General features: G+C 48.2%; 2 protein-coding genes across 2 annotated transcripts in view; both read right to left on the minus strand.

Annotated features, from left to right (window-relative positions):
* The window catches only part of LOC136933706 (homeobox protein MSH-D-like), a 300,351-nt gene that overhangs the window by 179,895 nt on the left and 96,229 nt on the right, over positions 1–24,227 (minus strand). The window lies entirely within an intron of this gene.
* On the minus strand, positions 49–23,630 carry rad50 (RAD50 homolog, double strand break repair protein). The gene is given in 31 exon segments (XM_067229063.1): positions 49–644; positions 1,247–1,342; positions 1,611–1,658; positions 2,051–4,108; positions 4,440–4,573; positions 4,690–4,832; positions 4,966–5,051; positions 6,519–6,743; positions 7,066–7,193; positions 7,419–7,532; positions 10,507–10,599; positions 10,722–10,832; positions 11,007–11,200; positions 11,297–11,423; positions 11,559–11,748; positions 12,663–12,900; positions 13,238–13,287; positions 13,289–13,411; positions 13,638–13,795; positions 14,115–14,297; positions 14,880–15,086; positions 15,387–15,521; positions 15,747–15,805; positions 16,961–17,126; positions 19,740–19,868; positions 20,681–20,885; positions 21,397–21,582; positions 22,244–22,401; positions 22,673–22,756; positions 23,065–23,227; positions 23,596–23,630. Coding segments are annotated over 27 exon segments (3,942 nt in total). The 5' UTR covers positions 23,194–23,227; positions 23,596–23,630; the 3' UTR covers positions 49–644; positions 1,247–1,342; positions 1,611–1,658; positions 2,051–3,921.

The raw sequence follows: 24,227 nt of genomic DNA on the forward strand, positions 1-24,227 counted from the left end.
TCAGTTTTTACCAAACATCAAAATTGACTGAATGTGTCATGTGTGTAAGAATAAATATAGTTTGTATGAAATTGAAATATCACATTAATTAATATAACTTAAATATAGATTAAAAACATTGGGGCAAACTTGTTTTGAACCACACTGCAGGGCAGCCCCAGAAGAGCATTCTCGTGCTCCCTGATTAACCATCTCCACCTCAAACACTTTAACATATCCACAAGAACCATGTATCAGAGCGTCAGGTTCAATATTAAATACCTCCTGGTGATCAGACTATGTGTGTAAGTTAGAGTGTGTGTCTGTCATAGAGTTTGTGTATATTTGTCTGTTAGAGTGAGTGTGTGTTGGCTAGAGTGTGTATATGTATGTGTGTGTGTGTATGTATGCATTTGCCAGTTTGTGTTTCAATGCTACTTGGCTTTACTGGAGAAAACCTTCTGAGCACAGAGCACCAGTTGATTCAGAAGCTCCCTCAGCTTCATCTCATTCCCTGAGTTCTGATGTTCTGGAACCTTTCCCTGACCTTTTGGAACCTTTCCCTGATGTTCTGGAACATTCCCCTGACCCTTTGGAACCTTCTTCTGATGTTCTGGAACCTTCCTGGGTTTCTTCTGGTTCCCAGGCTTTGCTGTGAAAAAGCTCTGTAGAAGAAGGAGCCAGGGGACAGGTCAGACCCAGAATACACCACAAAACACACACCAGACATCACATAACCAAACACACCAGATAACTAACACACACCACATAACACACACCACATAATTAACACACACACACCACATAACAAACATACACCACACCACAAAACACACATCATACATCTCATAACTAACACACCACATAACTAACACACATCATACAAATAACACAAACCACATAACACACACCACATAACTGTACTAACAGACACTAACATACGCCACATAACACACACACACATAACTGTAATACACTAAATCACACCACATAACTCAACTGTAACATACACACATATGCACCCATTTCTCCTTTGTGAATCAATTAACCATATATCAATAAATCAATCGATTGAGAAAGTTGTTTGTCAGGGAAAGAGTGCATGAGAGTGTGTGGATGTGAGAGAAGGGAATGTGAGGGGAGGAGTGTTTGTTTCAGAGGTTGTGTATTGTGAGTGTGCTGAGTGTGTCAAGTGTAGGTGTGTGTTGAGTGTTTTTAGTGCAGGTGTGTTTAGTGCAGTCGTATGCATGTGTGCGTATCTAGGTACCGTGTTGTTGTTGAGGATGTGATTCAGCTGGTGTGACAGTTTTCTTCCCCCTTCCCACTTGTCCAGGATGGTCCTGGCTTGGCTGAAGAACTCTCGCTGAACACAGGAAGAAACCCTCTGGTTCAGTTACTACAGCTGATGTCAGTGTGAGTTTGGAGAAAGCACCGAATCGTACTAGTGCAATCCCCACCATTGTCATGACTAGTTATACCAGAGAGGAAATAAGGGGAGATGAAAAGAGAGGAGAAAAGGAGAGTTGAAGAGATGAGAGCATGAGAGGAAATAAGGGGAAATGAGAAGAGAGAAAAGGAGATGAAGACAGGAGAGAGGAAATAAGGGGGGAGAGTAATGTGGGGTGGGTTACCTCACAGTTCAGGTGTGTGATGTCAGAAACCCAGTTCTCCAGTTTTGCCTGTCACACACAACAGAGGATCTTCAATAACACTGTGTAGATTGTGTGTTAATACAGGAGTATGTGGGTGTCTTTGTAAATGAGTGTGGTGTGTGTGTGTTTAGGTGAAATCAATCACTTATTTCTTGTCCTTCCACAGAGGGCTTCACAGATGCCTTCAGATCAGCACCTAGAACCAACTTAGAACCTCTGATCATCACCTTCAAGTACCTATATTAATGAGCTGGTTGGCAGTCAGGTGACAGGGTTAGAGAGAGAACCCAGAGGAGAAGATCTCTCCAGGGATGCCAGACCCTGAGCCCCAGTCTGCCGGCCATCGACTAGAAGAGTGCTAAGATGTTTCGGTCATTCGGTGAATGACCACAATCACCTCAGTGACCTTGGACCGTTACCTGGTTTGTGCCGAGCGTGTGGTTGGCCTCCCCGATAAGCTCTTCCAGGGCCATCCTGCTGACGTTGACATCAGGCAACAACCTCACTGACCGGGCCTCCGCCAACTCCACGGTGACGAGGACAAGGAAGAGGGCAGGTATCTTCATCCTAGCGCTGAGGTATGTCAAGGCGCGTTTGGAGACTGAGCGTCGTCGTGGCGATGGGAAGTCAAGTGTCTTGGCTGATACGAGAATGTTTGAACTCAGAAGACCAACACGCGGGTTTATATGCATAACACCCAGAATGCCGTGCGGTTGATTATTCTCCCCACCTCAAAATAATTTTTACTGCAGTGTCAGTAAATAGCCACATATGGAGACGATAAGCTGTCGTCATAATCTTGATGATGTGGTTAATGTAGAAGAGAAGAGAGAGAATTCTTTGAAGACCGGACCGGTGTGTGGTTAGTTACTGACTTATCAGGCAGCAATCAACGAAATCTATTTGCTCGCTCGAATTGCGCACTCACACATATACACTTCACTAAACATACAAAATCACAATTAGGGTACCGATTTCAACTTTAACAGAATTACAGTACAGATATGAACTTAACAAACAGGGTGAACCAGGAAGAGGACAGAAGCATCAGCGTTGAAAAGCAGACTTTTAGTTCCAACAGTAAACAGTCTGGACTTTCAAAGTAAACATTAAAGTTTAGTCGGAGAGTGTGTATGATTATGTGTATGTACATGTGTGTATATTGGTCTGTTTGTGTGCATATATGCCCATCTATGTGTGTGAGTCTGCACGTGTGAGCATATGTCTGTGTATGTCTGCCTGTGTGTATGTGTCTGCCTGTGTGCATGTGTCTGCCTGTGTGCATGTGTCTGCCTGTGTGCATGTGTCTGCCTGTGTGCATGTGTCTGCCTGTGTGCATGTGTCTGCCTGTGTGCATGTGTCTGCCTGTGTGCATGTGTCTGCCTGTGTGCATGTGTCTGCCTGTGTGCATGTGTCTGCCTGTGTGCATGTGTCTGCCTGTGTGCATGTGTCTGCCTGTGTGCATGTGTCTGCCTGTGTGTATGTGTCTGCCTGTGTGTATGTGTCTGCCTGTGTGCATGTGTCTGCGTGTGTGTATGTGTCTGCCTGTGTGTATGTGTCTGCCTGTGTGTATGTGTCTGCCTGTGTGCATGTGTCTGCCTGTGTGTATGTGTCTGCCTGTGTGCATGTGTCTGCGTGTGTGTATGTGTCTGCCTGTGTGCATGTGTCTGCCTGTGTGCATGTGTCTGCCTGTGTGCATGTGTCTGCCTGTGTGCATGTGTCTGCCTGTGTGCATGTGTCTGCCTGTGTGTATGTGTCTGCCTGTGTGTATGTGTCTGCCTGTGTGCATGTGTCTGCCTGTGTGTATGTGTCTGCCTGTGTGTATGTGTCTGCCTGTGTGCATGTGTCTGCCTGTGTGCATGTGTCTGCCTGTGTGTATGTGTCTGCCTGTGTGCATGTGTCTGCCTGTGTGTATGTGTCTGCCTGTGTGTATGTGTCTGCCTGTGTGCATGTGTCTGCCTGTGTGTATGTGTCTGCCTGTGTGTATGTGTCTGCCTGTGTGCATGTGTCTGCCTGTGTGCATGTGTCTGCCTGTGTGCATGTGTCTGCCTGTGTGCATGTGTCTGCCTGTGTGTATGTGTCTGCCTGTGTGCATGTGTCTGCCTGTGTGCATGTGTCTGCCTGTGTGTATGTGTCTGCCTGTGTGCATGTGTCTGCCTGTGTGCATGTGTCTGCCTGTGTGCATGTGTCTGCGTGTGTGTATGTGTCTGCCTGTGTGCATGTGTCTGCGTGTGTGTATGTGTCTGCCTGTGTGTATGTGTCTGCCTGTGTGTATGTGTCTGCGTGTGTGTCAGTGCAGGTAGGAGGACAGCGAGGCCACGCTGCACTTGGTGATCTCGGAGTACTGCTCCGGGGTCTTCTTGATGCGGTAGAAGTGCTCCACATAGTTGGAGCGTCCCAGTAGCTCCACAAAGTCCTCGTCATGGGTGATGATCAGCAACTGGAAGTTACGCTGGCGGGAACGAGACTTGATTATCCTGGAGGGGGGAAGAGAGAGGAATGATGGTTTAGTGACACTTTAGTCATCGGGGGCGGGGGATGTTTTTGATTTGCCGTGTTGATCCTGGAGGGGGCCGGGGGGGGGGGGGAACCGCTTTAGTGATGTGTAGCTGGGGGTGCATTGGATTCGATTCTGTCACCCTCCCCTGTCACCGGAGTTGGCCTACTGCATGTGTTCCCAGGGGGTATTACATTTGAGATTTGAGTTAGGGTTCATTCGATTTGACCCACTTTGGGAACTAAGTCAGGGTACATTAGAAAACTATGAAACTATTAACGCTGAGTGAGGGTGCATTAGATTCGTCTTACTCTATGAGAGCGTGGGCCAGGGACTCGATGTTCTCGCGGTCCAAGTTGGTGGTGGGCTCATCCAGAGCCAGAATACCACAGTTCAGACAGAAGGTTTCAGCCAGGGCCAGGCGGATGATGAGGGAGGCCAGCACCTACACAAACACACAAGGATGGAGTTGAACATTCAGATATGACATTCCTATCAGAGGAAGACACAGTTTTGTTACCCACAGGAAGTAGGCATTTGTAACAGGAAGTGTGTGAGTACCTTCTGTCCAGCGCTGCAGCGCCCCCTCATGTCCAGGGCGGTGTCACCCTTCACCATGACAACACGGTAGTTGTAGGTTCTCCTCTTCACCCCGGCAGATGAGTTGTCGTCCACATCAGACCTGATCTCCACATACTCTATATCTGGAGAGGAGGTGAGGGGTTAAACCCGATCAACATAATCTATATCTGGAGGGAGGTAGGGGTTAAACCTGTTCACATATTCCATTAGGATCTGGTTTAGAAGGGATCTGGTTTAGAGCTGTAACAAGATCACCTTGTCCCCTGTAGGTGCTCCTCCAGAGATCCCTGATGATCTTGTTGATCTCATCCATCTTCATACTGTGGAACTTCATTATAGATCTGAACAGAGGAGGGAAGAGGAGGAGAAAAAGAGGAGGAGAGAGGTGGACGAGAAAGGAGAGACCAGAGCAGTAAAAAAATTGAAGTTTTAACTGATTTGGTGATCAATTTAACAATACAAAGGGCAGTATGGTTGCAAAGTTACTACCCTAAAATGTCCCCTAAAAAGCTATAAATGAATTGCTGGGTCTTAAGGGGATAAGACCTCAGTCAGCATTCATGATAATTCCACTAATCCTTTATCTAGTGAGAGAGAAAGAGGAAGGGAGCGAGAGACAGGTGGAGATGAGAGGGAGAAGAGAGACAGACACACACACACAGGGAGAGAAAGACAGAGATGGAAGGAGAGAGAGACAGATAGACGGAGAGCTGGTGAGGCAGCTACCAGCCAGTAGATACTATCACCCCATCTGCTCACACACCACCCGAGACCAGGACCCGCACTAGTCCCAGTCTCCAGACCTGCACAAGTCCCAGACCTGCACTAGTCCCAGTCCTGCACTAGTCCCAGTCCTGCACTAGTCCCAGTCCTGCACTAGTCCCAGACCTGCACTAGTCCCAGTCCTGCACTAGTCCCAGTCCTGCACTAGTCCCAGTCTCCATACCTGCACAAGTCCCAGACCTGCACTAGACCCAGTCATGCACTAGTCCCAGTCCCCATACCAACACCAGTCCCAGGACAAGGCCCCAGGCCCACGACATAAACAGGCCCCTTTCGTCATAAGACGTACAGTCAAACAAATCACCACAAGCTTTCACAGCAGCCTAGAAATGACACTGAGAATGCTGACAGAAGCTTGTTTCCTTTCTCACGATGATCAGCGATGCTAACCGCCATCACTGGAGCCTGAGTCATTTCTGAACCTCAGGACTTTGTCTCTGATTGGCTGATAAGGCATCACACTGTTCTCCCCCGGAGGCTCCGCCCCTTTTCATAATACAGGCGCCCATCTCATTTGGTGTGTGACCTTATATGTAGTTACACATCCTCCTAATCTTCTACCTCCTCCTACTCATTATCGTCATCTCTATCATGCAATCCCTTCACTATGTTCTCTCTGCACAACTCCAAGGCCTATCTCTCCATCAGTTTTACTGCGAAATTCATGTCTTGTCTGATGGACAGAACTGTATCTATAAAACCCAAGCGTGTCACACAGAAAGTTGACTCAGCAGTAGTTTTTACTGCTGCTGTCCTGTCGAAAGTTCCCCTAACCTCTCCTCTCCTCCTAACTCCTCCCCTTCAACGTCTCCCGTCCTCCTAACTCCTCCCCTAACACCTCATCTACTCCTAACTCCTCACTGACCTCTCCCAACTCCTCCCCTAACCTCTCCTCCTAACTCCTCCCAACTCCTCCCCTGACCTCTCTTCTAAACTCCTCCGCTAAACCTCTCCTCGCTTCCCCCTCTACCCCTTATCTTCCCTCCATCCCACCATCCACCCCTCCGTTCCTCTCCCTCACTCACTGGTCCAGGGCCTTGTAGTACACTTCCAGGTCTTTGTTGGCCAGCTCCGTGGTTCTCATGACAATGAGCTTGTCTCGGTAGCGCTCGTCGGCCTGGCCGTACTGATCCTCTCGCAGCTCCTTCCGGAAGCGGAGGATCTCCTCTTCGAATCCCTTCTGCCGCCCCAGAGCCACGCTGCGGCTAAGCTTCATCTTCTCCACACGCCGCTCCGACTCCTGGCGCTCCCTGGAGGGTGAAGAGAGGAGAGGAGGAAGGAGGAGGGGGAGAAAAGGAGTGGGGTAGGAGGTGAGAGGACAAGGTTACGAGGGGGTAAATAGAAGAAGAGGGGGGAGAAGAAGGGGTAAGAGTCAGGGAGAGGGGGAGAAAAAGTGTGGGTTAGGAGGTGTGAGAAGGTAAATTAGGAGGAGAAGAAGAGGGGGAAGAAGAGGGGTGGAATGCATCTGAACTTGAAGAAGAATTGAAAAACGTGTGGAGGATTTTCTAGGAGGTCATGTAGTATGTGTGTGCAGCAAAATCAGGGGGCATCCCTGGGTGGAGTTATCCTCACGTGCGCAGCTTGAGGACCTGCATGTTGCCCATCTCCTGCAACAGCGTCTGCCGCCTCACTGTCACCTCCTTCAGCTCCTCCACACGCTTCCGCAGGGTCAGGTTGTCCTGCAGGCTGCGCTCCTGGACCTGCCAATGCAAACGCACCCAACCATAGTCTCACTAATAATGAAGGTGTTAGGCTAGTTTGCAAAACAGTAATGGTCAAAGCTAGCTATCAAGATAGCGATGATGTTAGGCTAGTTAGCTAGATTACAATGGTGTTAACTAGATTGTAATGATGCTAGGCTAGCTAGACTATGATGTTGCTGGACAAGCCAACTAGATAGCGATGTTGATGGGGTAGTTAGCTACCCTCTGTGTGTCAATGTCCTGTCTGATGTTGCCCATCTCCTTGCTGATCTTGTCTTTCTGCTTCTCTGCTTCATGCAGATTGCTACTGGTCTCCCGGAGCTCAGTCTCTTTTTGCTGCAACAACAACATCAGCCAGACCATGATAAAAAAACGTATTGAATACATTTACATTAAATTGCCGTAATTTAACAGACAGTTTTATCCAAAGTGACATACAAACAGTGCATATACACAGAAATTACATCAGAAAACCATGACAATAGAAGTGTGTAGTTCTAACAGTATTGTCAAGGAACGGAGAACGGGACCTTTTACAATAAAACCATTGTACCAAAAACAAGCACACAAAACTGACCCCAAATACTCCCAATTGATAGATGTGTGAGTTAATATCTATTTACAGAACATCCGGAAAGTATTCATAGCGCTTCACTTTTTCCACGTTACAGCCGTATTCTAAGTTGGATTAAAAAAATTGTTTTCTCAAAATTCTACACACAATACCCCATAATGATAACATGAATAACATTTTGTTGAAGTTTTCGCAAATCTATTAAATCTATAATAAACTTTAAAAAATCACATGTACACCAGTTTTCACAGCCTTTGCCATGACTTTCAAAATTCAGCTCAGGTGCATCCTGTTTCCACTGATCATCCTTGAGATGTTTCTACAACTTGATTGGAGTCCACCTGTGGTAAATTCAGTTGATTGGACATGATTTGGAAAGGCACACACACTTGTCTATATAAGGTCCCACAGTTGACAGTGCATGTCAGAGCACAAACCAAGCCATGAAGTCTGTAGACTTCTGAGACAGGATTGTATCAAGGCACAGATCTGGGGAAGGGTACAGGAAAATGTCTGCAGCATTGAAGGTCCCAATGAGTACAGTGGCCTCCATCAACCGTAAATGGAAGAAGTTTGGAACCACAAGGACTCTTCCTAGAGTTAGCCGCACGGCCAAACTGAGTGATCGGGGAAGAAGGGCTTTAGTCAGGGAGGTGACCAAGAACCCGATGGCCACTCTGATAGAGCTTCAGCGTCTTCTGCTCCCCTACCAACATCCACACTGACCACCTACCTGGAGGAGATAGAGGCGTGGATGAAGCTCAACTTTCTTCAGTTGAATAGTTCCAAAACGAAAGCCTACGTCTCCCTTTCTGCTTCTGTCACCAATCTGGGTGTTAAAACACTCACCCTGGCAGATGCAGAGAAGCTTGTCCACGCCTTTGTCTCCTCAAGGCTGGACAATTGTAATGCACTCATCGGGATCTCTGGCAAGAGCATCCAGAGACTGCAATACATCCAGAACAGCACTGCCAGGATCCTGAGGAGGGTGTGCAAGTACGATCATATCACCTCCATCCTGAGATCTCTTCACAGGCTCCCTGTCCCATTCAGAATTGAATATCAGGTCTCCCTCCTCACCCACCAGTGCCTTCACGGACATGCCCCCCTTTACCTACAGGAACTCCTCACTACCCAGACCTCCTCACGCACCCTCCGGTCTGCAACCACAAACACCCTTAAAGCCCCCAGAACCAAGCTGTGCAGCATGGGTTAGGGCCTTTTCGTCTGCTGCTTCGAGGCTGTGGAACGCCCCCCCGAGAAACTTCCAGAAGGGCAACCATCTCTGCAGCAGTCCACTAATCAGGCCTGTATGGTAGAGTGGCCAGATGGAAGCCACTCCTCAGTAAAAGGCACATGACAGCCCGCCTGGAATTTGCCAAAAGGCACCTGAAGGACTCTCAGACCATGAGAAACAAAATTCTCTGGTCTGATGAAACAAAGATTGAACTTGTTGGCCTGAATGCCAAGCGTCATGTCTGGAGGAAACCAGGCACCACTCATCACCTGGCCAATACCATCCCTACAGTGAAGCATGGTGGTGGCAGCATCATGCTGTGGGGATGTTATTCAGCGACAGAAACTGGGAGACTAGTCAGGATTGAGGGAAAGATGAATGCAGAAATGTACAGACATCCTTGATGAAAACCGTCTCCAGAGCGCTCTGGACCTCAGACTGGGGCGAAGGATCATCTTCCAACAGGACAACGACCCTAAGCACACAGCCAAGATGACAAAGGAGTGGCTTCGGGACAACTCTGTGAATGTCCTTGAGTGGCCCAGCCAGAGCCCAGACTTGAACATCTCCAGAGAGATAAATGGCTGTGCACCGAAGCTCCCCATCCAACCTGATGGGAGCTTGAGAGGTCCTGAAAAGATGAATGGAAGAAACTGGCCAAATATGTGTGCCAAGCTTGTAGCTTCATACTCAAAAAGACTTGAGGCTGTAATTGCTGACAAAGGTGCTTCAACAAAGTATTAAAGGTCCCATGACATGAAATGTTCACTTTTTAGGTTATTTAACATTAATATGAGTTCCCCTAGCCTGCCTTTGGTCCCCCAGTGGCTCGAAATTTCGATAGGTGTAAACCAAGCCCTGGGTATTCTTCTCCGCCTTTGAGAAAATGAAAGCTGAAACGCTCGGTTGCTGGTTTTATGACGTCATAAGAGCGAAGGTTACCTCCCCTTTCTCTGCTTTGCACGCACAGAGAATTTGGCCCACCAATGACAAAATGAGCTACGACTGTCCAAGCACGATATTGGTTTTCCTCGAAACATCATGGCTTGCAAACGACCGAAGCATGGCAGTAAGCCCCGCCTCTTTCTTCCTCATCGCATTTAAAGCTACAGACACAGAAACAGAACGTCCTGAGGAAAGGTCATTGTGGGACTGCTCGTAGTGGCTGTAATTCTGCACCAAAGCTGAATTTCGGGAAAGAAACTTCAGATACAGTATTAGGGGACCACTAAGGCCTATATAAAAGCATCCAAAAACAGCATGTCATGGGATCTTTAAGCCAAGTGAATACTTAAGTATATGTTATCTTTTCATTCTTAATTTGTCATTCGTCATTATGGGGTATTGTGTGTAAAATTGAGGAAAAACTTAATTGAATCCATTTTGGTATAAGGCTGTTAAATAACAATGTGTAAAAAATGAAGCGCTGTGAATACTTTCCGTGTGCACTGTATGTTTGATTGAGGATGAAAGTTGAGATTGAGGGATGAAGGTACAACCTCTTTATATTTCTCTTTCCCCTCCTGTGTGTATTTGGTGATATCTCTCTCCTGCAGAGTGATGTTCTTCACTTTGTCTCTGATGGCGTTGATCTGGGACAGACAGGAGAACACCAGGGTTACACTAGACAGCAGGGAGAAGGGGAAAGAGGGACAGAGACAGAGAGAGATGGTCAGGGAGAGAGAAAGGGAGAGCGTGAGAGAGACCAGCGTACCTTCTCCTGGTCCTGCTCTTGTCTCTGTCGTCTCCTCTCCACCAGATCCTTTTTCTCTTGCTGCAGTTTCTCCAGAGCTGAGGCTAAAGGAGTCAATTGCTCCCTGGCCTCCTACACACACATATTGAACATATGTTAACAACAATAACTCTCCACATTTCCTAACCTATATCTCTGTGCAGAGCATGTATCTCGGTAGTGTACCAACGTGTATCTCAGTAGTGTGCTATCCTGTAGCTCTCTCTAGAGAGCCTGTATCTGGTGGTATCTTGGTAGTGTATTAACCTTTATCTCTCTCTGGAGAGCCTGTATCTCAGTAGTGTGCTCCACGCTGGCCTCCTCTAGCTGGCGTCGCTTCTGCATGTGAGCGGAGAGCAGCAGCTTCTGGGCCTGCGTCTCGTTCACACTGCCCTTCAAGCTCTGAATCTGCTCCTGCTGGTCAGAGATCTGCTTCCTCTTCAACTCCATACGGCTGCTAACTGGACACACACAGGGATGGACACACAAGGGTGTGAAAGGGTGCCATACAGGTGTCCAGGCAGTGCTGTGTGTGTGTGAGCGAGAGAGTGTCGTACTGGTGTCCAGGCGGTGCTGTGTGTCCTGTTTCTCCAGGTTGACCTGCTGCATGGTTCTGCTCAGGTCCACTCCCTGCAGCCTAGCACTCTGCTGGGCCAGCCTCCTCTCTACATCCCTCAGCTCCAGCTGGAGGCACACACACAGACACACACACACACACACACACCAAGGACAGTCAGAAAAGAGGTATAGAAGGGTTAAGAAAGGAAAGATCTCTGGTCCGGTCTGCGTGAAGTTTTCTGTGTGTGTGTGTGTCAGTACCAGGTAGCGGTCCATCAAGGAGACATCCTGCAGGCAAGCCTTGGCGCTGTCCTCCTCGGAGCACAGAGAGGAGAGGCTCTCCTCCTGCTCCTCCGCCTCTACCCGCAGCCTCTCCAGCTCCCGGCCCAGCGCCTGCACCCGGCCACGCAGCTCCGGGAGTTCCCGCTCCTGCAGGGACACCAGGGACTGTCTGGAAGGGGGCAGGAGGAGTGTGTGGAGAGGGCGAGAGGGGGTATAGAAGGAGGGGAGGGGCACAGGGAGAGAGGGAAGAGGGGGTGGGGCTAGGGAGAGGGGGGCAGGAGGGGAGAGGGGGGCAGGGAGGGAGAAAGGGAGGAGAGCAGAGATGGAGGGGGACAGGGAGAGGGAGAGACGGGGGCGGGGACAGGGAGGGATGGGGTGCGGGAGGGGAAAAGGGAGGTCGGAGAAAGCGGGGGTGGGGGACGGGGAGAGGGAGTTAAAACCTGGGTTGTACACTGCACATCTGAACGCTGAAACATCAAACGGGGGGATTGGGCGGCTGATGGTCAGGGGGTAGAGAGGCTCGTCAGTTAATCGCAGGGTTAGCGGTTCGACTCCTCCAGGTCATGCGCTGAAGTGTTCTTGAGCAAGACACCGGACCCCAAGTTGCTCCCGATGGGCAGGCTAGTGCCTCACATGGTGGCTCTGCCGTCGACGGTGTACGAGTGTGAGTGTGAACGGGTGAATGAGAGGCAAATAACGTAAAGCGCTTTGAGTGCCGCTAAGGTAGACAAGCGCCATATAAATGCAGTCCATTTATCAAACGTGTCTGTTGAAGGTATAGATGGATGAGTTGAGTCACAGCAGAGAGAAAGCTCCTGTTCAGATACAGATATGGACGTCTGTCTCCCCCCGGGGGCAGAAACTGGAACTACACGCAAGCCTTTCATCCAGCCCAGTGCTAGGGTATAGGAAACAGGATGTAGGAACCTAGAGACTAGGAACCAGGACCTAGGAAACTAGGGAGTAGGAACCAGGATCTAAGGAGTAGGAACCAGGAGCTCGGAAACTTGGGAGTAGAAACCAGGATCTAAGGAGCCAGGGTCACCCCCCCCCCCCCCCCCCCCCCCCCCTCCCGACCCTGACCTGACAGGTTTGAGAGCCATGATGTCGTCCCTCTTCCTCTCCTTCCTGCGGAGGTCCTGCTCGGCGCTCTTCAGCTTGTCTGGGACGAGGCGCAGCTTGGCCTGCATGTCCCCCACCACCTCCTGCAGCTCTCCCTCCGAGGGGAAGGTGCGCTGGCACACGGGGCAGCAGGGCTCGCCCTCCTCCGTCAGCTGGCTGATGAACTGGCTGTACACCGCAGTGGCCCCTGCCAACATGGCTGTGACACACCAAAGGCACGTTAACATGTTGACACACGCGCAAACGTGCTACACACACGCACGCGTTGACGTGCTACACGGATGCGTTAACACGCATAACACACGCGTTAACATGTTACACACACACACACGACGGCATGGCCCCAAAAAACATGGGTACACACACACACACGTCAAGGTGCTACACAAACACGCTACTGTGACCCCTGCCAACATGGATGCACACACACACACGCACACACACACACACGTTAACATGTTACACATACACACCGCTGTGACCCCAAAAAACATGGCTGCACACACACATATATATAGATCCTCCCCCCCACACACCCCTCTGTTTGGAGGTCTTGTCCAGGTCGTCCTGTAGTCTAGACAGAGTGCTCCAGACCCTGGCTCCCACACATGGCAGACAGCTGCTCCTCACAGCTGGCCAGCTGCTGCTCCTTACTCCTCAGCTCTGCAGCGCTGTGGCTCCTGTTCTGCTCCCCCGACGCCAACTCCTTACTGCACGCACGCGCACACACACACACACACACACACACACACACACAATAATGAATGGTAAGAGGGATAGATTCACTAGACTGGCTGGCTGACTGATAGAATGACTGGCTAACTGGTAGACTAGCTGGCTGGCTAACTGCTAGACTGGTTGGCTGCCTGACTAGCTGGTAGACTGCCTGACTGACTTGCTGCCTGGCTGAACAGCCTCTTGTGTGTGCTGTCATACTTGAGCGAGGCCAGCTTGTCTCTGGTGGAGTGGATCTGGCGGCCGTGGGCGTGGATCCAGTCCTCCAGCTCCTTCTTGTTGGGGAAGTGTCCCATTAGAGTCACCAGCGCCTCCTGGTGCCTGGCCTTGATCTTCCTCACCAGCTCCTCCTTCTCCGCCTGCAGGGGGAGAGGGGCACAGAGGGGCAAATCAGGCAAACCTGTAGGTATGGGACTGGTGTTCCTGTGGTGGGGTGGAGGGGGGCGGTGGCACAAAGCACATTTGAGCACCCCAGAAGTTCACAGTACTTAGCAGTACTTGACAGTAGTTTGCAGTATTTCCTAGTACTTGACAGTAGTTTGCAGTATTTCCTAGAACTTGACAGTAGTTACCAGTATTTGACTGTATTTACTAGTACTTGAAAGTAGTTGCTGTATTTGCATATCACTGCAGGTGGTCCAAGACAGCCACTGGCCCTAGGTGTGAGGGGGGACCCACCTTTTGCTTGCGGAGCATGTCTACCTCCGTGCGGGCACTGGTGTGTGTGGTCAGGGTCTCCATCTCCTGGTCCAGCCTGCGCTGGGTCTGGTCCAGGTCTGCCTTCTCCTTCTGCAGCTCCACCACCTCCGCCCTCAGAGCCTCCACACTGGAATTCTGCACCGCACTCTGGAGCTCTCGCTCCTGGATGGAAATAAGAGAGAGGGAGGGGGAGGAGAGGGAGTGAAGGAAAGGATAAGAAAGAGGGAGGGGGAGGAGAGAGTGAAGGAGGTGATAAGAGAGAGGGGGGGAGGAGAGGGAGGGAGGGAAGGAGGTGATAAGAGAGAGGGAGGGGGAGAGAAAGGGAGGGAGAAAGTGCCTTGGTAATTTCAATCTCCAGCTTCCCTTTTTTCCTCCCTCCCTCCATCCTCATCCTCCCTTCTGCATCCGTCTCTCCCTCTTCGCCTTGGCTAGCTCCATTTCCAGCTCCTGTAGTCTAGACTAGCAGACCCCTCCATCCCCTTCTTCCATCCCCCTCCTGCTACCTCTAGCCTCCCCCCTTCATCAATCCATTCTTCATCCATCCCTCCCTACATCTCGCCTCCCCCTCCTCCCTCCATCGATCCATCCCCCTCCTCCTACCTCTAGCCTCCTCCCTCTATCAATCCCTCCTCCTCGCTCTCTACATCTTGTCTCCCCTTCCATCAATCCATCCTTGTGTCCATCCCCCTCCTCCTTCTCCCCTCCATCCTCCTCTCTTCCTCCCTCTCCCCCCCCCCCCCTCACCGCCTTCCCCAGCTCCAGCTCCAGCTCCTGCAGTCTGGTGGAGGATCCCTGCAGGGCGCTCAGCTCCTGGGCGACGTTGCTCAGCTCCTCCTGCCTCTTCTCCAGCAGGCCCGTCTTCAGCTCCACGCTGCTCTCCAGACCCGTCTTCTTGTCCCGCAGCTCGTCCATGCTGCGCTGCTTCTGCTGCTCCCTCTCCTGCAGGTCCCGCTGGGGGGGGGGGGGAAGGAAGAGGGGGAGCACACATACAAACATTATACATACATACATACATACATACATACATACATACATACATACATACATACATACATACATACATACATACACACACACACACATATATATTATACAGAGTATAATATATATAGTATATAGTATACTGAGCAAAGTTCTTAGACTACCAAGATTGTTTTTACATTAATGTTTTGAATGTGTACTTTTTGGTCTTCTGTGTTTGTGCAGTTGTGAACGTCCCTGCTATGCTATTGGACAGGCCAGACTTCTTACCATGATCTGGTTGGCTGCGTCTGTTTCCTGGTCCAGCCTCTCTTTGACCTGGCGCTGGAAGCTTTGCAGCTGGTGTTGGCTGAAGGGGGCGCGGTCGTAACCCTCCATGTCCAGGAATGATGCCAAGGAACGCACCTGGGAGACACACATACACACACAGACACACACACAAGTGCGCATAGACATGTGTGCACAGACACATACACACACAGGTACATGCTAGGTTTGAGACCGCAGCAATTTCAGTGTTTGCCTGGTGTCTGTATGTGTGTGTGTAACTCTTGTTTATGTGTGTATGAGTGAGGCCTGCATGTGTGTAACCGAGTGTTTGTTAGTGTATGACAGCACTGTCCATCTCACCTGAGTATCACGGTTCTTCAGGGTCTTCTGGTGGCGATCTGACTCCAGCTGGAGACCACCTGAGAACGAGAGGTCATAGTTCACGATCCTACTTAAACAAACCTACCTAGTCAGTCCTACCAACTCCTACCTAGCCAGTCCTACCAACTTTTACCTAGTCAGTCCTACCAGCACCTACCTATCCAATCCTACCAACTCCTACCTAGTCAACCCTACCAGGCCCTACCTAGCCAGTCCTAACTCCTAAAGTGGGGGTCAGCGAGGGGAACATTTTAAAACAATTAGAAATAGCATATTTTAGCAAAGATTTTAACAAGTAATAAATAGTAGTTAAATTAATGCATGCAAATAAAAAAGCCATCAGCCTTTTGATTTTCCATTCACTGTAAGTACAGCAAACCATCTGACATCCAAGCAGCAGGACGCATTAGTTGAACTGTCAAGCGACCGAACGTTAAAGACAGCGTTCTCAGCCAAGACACTGGCTGAGTTGGAGAATGAATGAATACCCATGGCCGCGGGAACTAGGGGTGCTGAGGGGGCTGCAGCACTCCCTGACAGCACGAGAATTTAAAATAATATGGTTGTAATGCACAGCCATAATATGGCTGTGCCACCACTGCACAGCCCCGCAGTAGCGGACTGGCCATCGGGAGCACCGGGAGAAGAATAACGATGGAAAACCAGGCTAAGAAACGTAAGGGTGGGGCTGAAAAATTAAGAGACAAAAAGACATCACCTTCACTAGACAAAGTTTTACCAATTGAAAAACGGCTATGTTTATTTTACACAAAGCTCAAAAACTATTTTGCGCTCAAATAAAGGCCAAAACGCGTGCTCACATTAACTATCGAACTCCCAAACTAGCATCACATCAAACACAGAATGTGCATGCATTAGCAGGTTAGCTGTGGTGGCGTATACGAGGGCGGTTCTGGTGGGCCGGTCTGGATCAAAGTCCATGGCCTATTTTTACTCCCACGTATACGTAAACCACCTCCGTGGATACGGAGGTCGCGAGTCACTGGCACCATTATTTTAGGGGTCGTGGGCTGAAACTTTTGGGAACCCCTGAACTAGAGGACAGGTATATCTCAGTGGTAGAGCATATGACTGCAGATCAAGAGGTCCTAGATTCAACCCCCACAGCATGTGCCAAATAACAGAACGTGTGGCCCTACATTAGCTACTCCTGCTGACCCAGTGTCCCCCACCTTGCTCCACCAGCAGGTCAGACTTGATGGTGTTAAGTCTCTGACACTCGCGGCCGGCTCTCTCCAGCTCCCTCTGGCAGTCCCCCAGCCTCCTCTCCTTCTCCTTCACCGTGCGCTGGTGGTTCTGGTACATCTCCTGGAGCTCCACGTCCGAGCCCTGGAACACCTGCAGCAACAAACACACATGGGGTGCACACACGTCATACACACACACACGTCATACACTAACACAAACATCATATACAAATACCAGTGTTTCCCACACATAGACTAATTTGTGGTGGTACGCCACAGAATCAAAACCGGTCGCCACATATTGCGTTTCATTATTCTTATTTTAAATTCTTTTTTTTACGCTATTTAAAACAAGCAGCGTATTCGTTCAGCTGCATTTCCTTTCCCTGCTCTCCCTACGTCTCTCTGTCACTAACGCATCTCTCTCTTATACACACACACACAGCCCCTCCCATCCGTGCACACTGCGTCTGTCTCCATGAAAACGAGATCATACCTGGAAGCGTGGAAGCTTGGCCTATTTGGTGCAGAGAAGAGGGCTGGCAAAATTCACAAGTTCACGAAAGGTTGGTATCCCCTGAACACCTTTACAAAATCACACATTAAAAAGTGCTATAAAAAATATTTTTTATTCTGAATACAATGTTGTCAGTGTGTTCATGTTGGAGTCCCGACCGACCCTTAGCAAACAAGTGATTGCGCCTTCTTTATAAAGTTAAGTAAACTTTAACTAGTCGCAAGTTTGCAGTAAAATGTGAATCAAATGTAAACGTATTATAAATAATGTTATGTCATTTTTTTTACTCTTACACTGAATGTTTGCTGCTTCAATCCAGATAAGTATTGAAAAGTATTTTCCGCGACTGAAAAAGGCACGTGTTGAGGATGAGGACCAGCCTGAACCGGAGGTATCAGTCTGAAACAGAGCTGAACAGTCCGACCAGTAATTAGTTATGTTATTAATTTGTTTACAAGATTTTCAGGCTTCAACCAGTGCTGCTCAAGCAGAAAGACAGGGTCAGGGAAAGAAAGAGATAGATTCGTTAGGAATTGAAGAAAGAGTAGGAGAGGAGGACAGCATCACAGATTTGTGAAGGTGTGAATCATTTTTTATTAATATTTAATATGATAAAGTTCTGTGTAATTTATTATTAACGAAGGAATTATTCTTCCCCCCCCCCCCCCCCCCCCCCTCCCCACGGTCAGACACAGGGCGACCCCCCCACCACCACAAATTGCTTTCTAATCTGTGGGAAACACTGAATAGATAATATTCACCAACACACACAGGATACACACACGTCATATACACTGACACACACAATACACGTACATGATCTCTCTAATAATGCCAGGAATCTCTGTGTCTGTCTTTTTTTTAGAATGGGATTTTAGGGCAGCAATTTTCCCAGGATTATCTCGAGAACCAGGCACTCTGAAAAGTTCATATTTTGCAAGTGTCCTTTTTATAATCCAACAGAGTGCAGTGACGTTGTTTGGATAAGCATTGGACATTTTCCAAAAACAATTTTCTGCCAGTTTGGCTTGCTCTCTTCGCTCTCGAATCGGCCATCTCAGCTGCACTAAGCTAGCTCTTGTGAGCCGAAACAATATGGATATAGCAAGCAGAAAAAGGGGATAACACTTGAACAGTGTTATTTATGTCAGTGCGATACCGAAAATCCAAGACAATTTTACTGATGAAATACTGGCTAGCTAACTAACAAATACTATATTTAAAGTGGATGGTTTATTGCAGTAAGTGTAGCTGGAAGGTTATTACCTACAATTGTTAATGTGTAGACTACACCAGAGCCACAGACAAATAATATTTTTCTATGGCTCTGGACAACACAACGTCACGGTTTAGCCTAGAAAGACAACAGGGATTTTATTTTCATTGCTTTAGGCATCATTATTTGCTGGACAAACTGTCAAATGGCTATTCATATTCATTCATACTGTTATTTAGAAGCAAATTCGCTTTTATAACCGATATAGCCAGGTTAGCAGTGCTGACTGCTGGCATATGAATCTTTCTGCTTTCGAAGGATTTTCTCCATGGATGAAATGCTGGCTAGATAAATGGCTAGATAACAGAACGACAATATAAAGTGAATATATTTTCAGTGAATTTGTTACATAAATGTATGTGTTGACTGATGTCAAAACTGCCTGCACATTGTAAATGTGCTACAACATTATAATCACCAGCTGCATCACAGACATGGGCACTATTCCTACCACTTTAGCCTCCTTGGTCGTTTTCTTGAGGCAATTGTGATCTGAGAAATATAGGTACCGAAGCCACTAAAAAGAACTGTCATCACCAGCTGCATCACGAGCACTGCATTATTTATCTATAATTCCAGAAATCTGTGTGTGTCACCAAGATCATGCCCTATCTATAATTTCAGGAAACTGTGTGTTTCACTGATGTCTTAATCACCGACTGCATCACGGGCACTAGTATACTGTAACACAAACATATACACACGTCATATTCTGTAACACACACCCCACGTCATATACACTAAGACATGCAATATACCCACATATCATGTACACTAACACACACACACACACACACACATAAGAAACACAAATAAACACCTTATACACACAAACGTCAAACACAAGCCACATACGCTAGCGCATACACATCATATTATATACTAACACACACACACATCTGTAAGACACAAACATCATATGACATATCAGACGAAACACCCACAGGTCCACCTGTACACATCAGACACACCTGCTCCATCTTCTCCTCCAGCTCCTGGTTGTCCTCCTCCATCTGTTTCCTCCTGCTGTCCAGGGCCTTGATGTCATTGTCCAGCTTCATCACCTTCCCCAGGTTGTCTTCAATCTCCCCCAGACGCACCTGCAACACACTGCAGTTAGGAACACACATTCCCATCTGGAACACAAGCGCATTTAGGAACACAGAAACACACACATGCTTGTGCAACACTGGTTTAGGAACACACAGACACAAGCACCTGCAACTAGAGCCCAACCGATATTGGGCATTTTCCAAACTATCGGTATCGGCATTTATAATGGCCGATAAATGAATAATGTTTTTTTAGTTTTTTTTTTTTATTGTGTTTTTGTTCAAAGGACTTTAAGTTTCATATCTTAAGTTTGTATTTTTATACATTTTATTTATCAGAAACTGCGTTAACATATTATTTTAGTGAGGAAATTATAACAGGAGTCAGGTGGCTGAGCAGTTAGGGAATCGGGCCATTAATTAGAAGGTTGCTGGTTCGATTCCCGGCCATGTCAAATGACTATTGTGTCTGTTAGGGAAATCAGTTTGTTTTGTTACGCATTTCTGGATTTTTAAAATATTGTTTTATATCGTCCGATATCGGAATATCCGATTTTTAAATCACCAAATATTTGTATCGGTGTCGGCCTTAAAAATCCTTTATCGGTCGGGCTAGACCTGCAACATACTGCATTTAGGAACAAACACACACACATGCAACACGGCTCATTTAGGAACACACACTGCAACACAGTGCAGTGAGAAACACACACGCAACTCTGCACAAACATCACACACGCACTCACACATCTGAAACACTCACACATTTTCAGACATTCAACTCATCCACAACCAACCGACCGATCCGTTTTTCCAACCAATTAACCATCAACCAATGGGGCGTTAGGGGGGTGTCCCACCTCCAGGGGCTCTATCTGGCTGTCTATCTGGCGGACGCTGTCTTTGGAGGAGACCAGCTGGGCCTCCTTGGCCCCCAGCAGGTCCCTGATCTCCTGGGCCTTGTCCTTGTTCTGCTTGAGGTAGCGCAGCTCCACCTGGCACTCCTTCACCAGCGAGCCCTGCGTCCGACGCAGCAGGTGCAGGTGCTCCAAGGCCTTGATGTACCTGGGGGGGGAAGGTTATGAGGGGGTCAAGAACAGCATATGGGGGGGGGAGGGGCAGGACACATAGGGAGGAGACGGGGGAGGCAGGAAGAGCGTGAGAATACCCGGTGCGGTAGGAGGCACACACTGTGTGCACGTCAGGGTACATGCACGCGTGCAAGCTTGCCTAAAGCACTCCTAGCATTACCAGAGTTACCCGCAGCACTTTTCAGTTAAGGCGGCCGCCTAAGCAACACCCGCCTGCCGCCTTAACTACGTCGTCTTTTATACATTTTTTTAAATAGTGATATCTGTTTTCTCACTTCCATTCCAAACCGTGACCAACGCCAGTCTCCCTTCTCTGCAGGACACATTGGAGGAAAAAATGTTTGCGCCTACCCGCCTACCCCCGGCAAACCCCACCCTACCACCTTAACTAACACATTTTCTGCGGGAAACCCTGATTACTGAACTTACTACTGAAATGGATCGCTTGAGTTCAGCCATCCTGCAACACCTATCCGTGGAGCTACCTGGTGGCCGAGAAGATGTCGTCGAACTTCTGCTTGAGGGGCTTGCCCTCGCTGAGCGGCCAGTTGGACTCCTCCTGGTGGCAGAAGATGACGTGGTTGAGCACGGCCTTGGACACGCCCAGTGCCGCCACCATCTCCCGGTCCAGCTCTGCACACTTGGAGCTCAGGCTCACCTTCTCACCGTGCCTGGGGGGGAGGGTTATCACATCTACTGTTATGGCTAGAGAGAATGAAACAGATAAAGAGGAAGAGAGTATGCGTGAAAGAGAGAGAGAGAGAGAGAGAGAGAGAGGGGGGGGGGGGAAGAGAGAGAGAGAAAGGGGGAGAGAAAGAGAGAGAGATGAGACTGAGACTGAAGTGGGTCAGCAGGCTGGTTGGAGTGGAGATGAGGGGCCCACGTGGAGGAGTGATTGATGACCCTGAGTACAGGTGAGATGCATAAACACCTGAGCCACGGTTATGACACACGCTCTCTCACACACACACACACACACACACGCACACACACACACACACACACACTCACCCACAGGCACACAGACATACACACAGGCGCACACACACAGGCATCAGCACAGATGCTGAAATATCCTTTATCTCACAATGTGAACACAAACACACTCATGCAGGGCGTCTAATGGAGAAACTAATCTTGAGAGGGACACAGAGACAGAGAGGTAGACTTGGTCCTGGTGATGATGACAGAGAGAGGAGTGGACAGGTGAAGAGAGGAGGAAGAGGAAAGGAGTGGATGGGGGAGAGGCTGAGGTGGAAGAGGAGAGGGGAGGGAAGGTGGAAGAGGAGGGGAGAGGAAAGGAGAGGGGAGAGTGCATGCTAGGTGCCCTACTTGATTCTGGTGATGACTCCCTCCAGGGTTTTAAATGCTGGCTCGCTCTTTTTGCCCTTCTGTGTGCTGAGCATGGACCTCTGCACCGCCACCTTGTCGCCGTTCACATCACTGAATTGCAGTCTGATCTGGGCTCGCACGTCCGTCTCATTGGCATCCTGGCAGACACACACACATGCACGTTACACAGACACTAGCATGCACGTACAAACAAGCAGTGTTTCCCCTAGGTTTACAGCTTTGGGGGGCGGGGGACATGGTAGAGACATGTAAGGACAGAAATGACATGCCGTCGTATAAATAAGATAAATAACATAAGGCCATTTAGTTTGTTTAATATGTATGTGTATATGTGCACATATGTATACACATATGTATATGTATGTATCCCTAGTGTATGTGTGTGTACTGTATGTGTGTGTGTCTCACCTTTGGGTCGTGTACAAACGTGGATCCCTTACTTCCTGGAGGGAAGTCTCCTGTGGTGATGTACCTCAAACACTCTATAATGGTCTGAGAGAGAGGGTGGAGGAATAGAGAGGGGAGGATGAGAATTGAGGAAGAGAAAGGGGATGATGAGGGTTGAGGAAGAGAGAGGGGAGGATGAGGGTGGAGGAAGAAAGAGGGGAGGATGAGGGTGAAGGATGAGAGAGGGAAAAGATAAGTAGAAAATGGGAAAGAGAGCGAAGAAGGATGGGGAGAGATGAATGAACAGTCCTAGGTCATCATAAAGCAAACACATGAACTACAACTCTCAGCATGCCACAATAGCATCAAGACATGATTACAGACATGCCCTGGTCTGACACAGCCGCTCGTACCGTCTTCCCAGCCCCATTGGGTCCGACCAACACAGTCAGAGGACTGAAGAAGATGATGATCTGTTTGTCTTTATCTTCCACTCCGAAGCTTCGCACCCCCAAAATACTCATCTTCTCTATCTTGGACATCTCGCTGCATTTAGTGAGATTTAGCTAGCGACCGCTGGCACGAAACAAAACAGCTGATTAATGCAAACCATACAGTACAGAAAAACCCAATCCATAGCAAAACAGCCCGCTACAGGCACATCATTAGCCAGCTTGCCTTCAAACGACGTGCTAGTAGTCTAGTAGGGACTGCTGTATTGTACCATTACGTGAACGTGTGAGCTAGATATGCAAGTAGTAGGCTAGCTGAAGTTACGGGATGGAAATCAAGTGTCAGCTTTGTGTTTCACTCCACAATTCTCCTAGACATATTGGTTTATATATCTCTTAAACCAATTTCTCCCTGTATCATCAATACACGCACACAAGGCGAAATAATGACGTTATTTTTTGTTGTTCAGAAGTGAAAGTTCGTAAACTTACCGCGTCTATAGTAGGAATGTGACGCTACAATCCCGCGCAGCGCAGGAACAACACACACCTCATCATCGTGCGACTACATACACTTTAATTTGTATTTGTATTATTATTAACGCTAGGGGATATACAAGTTTATATAAATATAGGCTATTCAAATTAGTACAGATTGTTACTGTTTTAATTGCCTTTTGTTTACGTAAGATATTTTTTTATTGAGAAAATATACTGTCTGAGCTCTCCATTCAAAGCAATATAGCAAGGTTTTCTTCCGATGAATTTGCATCTATGAATGCAAATGAATTTCCTTCACTTTGTTAGTGACTAAATATAAATTAGGTAAAAGCCAGACCTTCTTCCAAACAATATCATTGACAAAACGATTCCAGTAAGGAATAACATAAGACACCGTAGTTCTATCTCTCTGAAACAAAGTTTGAATAGATCTATTATTATTTCTACCAAACATTGGAGAAGCAGGTTTTGCCTATGGGGGAGTCTGTTACAAGATTATGCATATAGGGCCAATGTTGGAGTGTGAACCCTTGGCTGACATTTAAAGAGCATACAATACAATACCAGAGGGTATCGCTCCAAAGATTTTTGCATAATCCCCAGGTGTGACTGGTATCCTGTAT

Source organism: Osmerus mordax, chromosome 25 (assembly GCF_038355195.1).
Source record: "Osmerus mordax isolate fOsmMor3 chromosome 25, fOsmMor3.pri, whole genome shotgun sequence".
In the NCBI taxonomy this organism is placed as follows: domain Eukaryota; kingdom Metazoa; phylum Chordata; class Actinopteri; order Osmeriformes; family Osmeridae; genus Osmerus; species Osmerus mordax.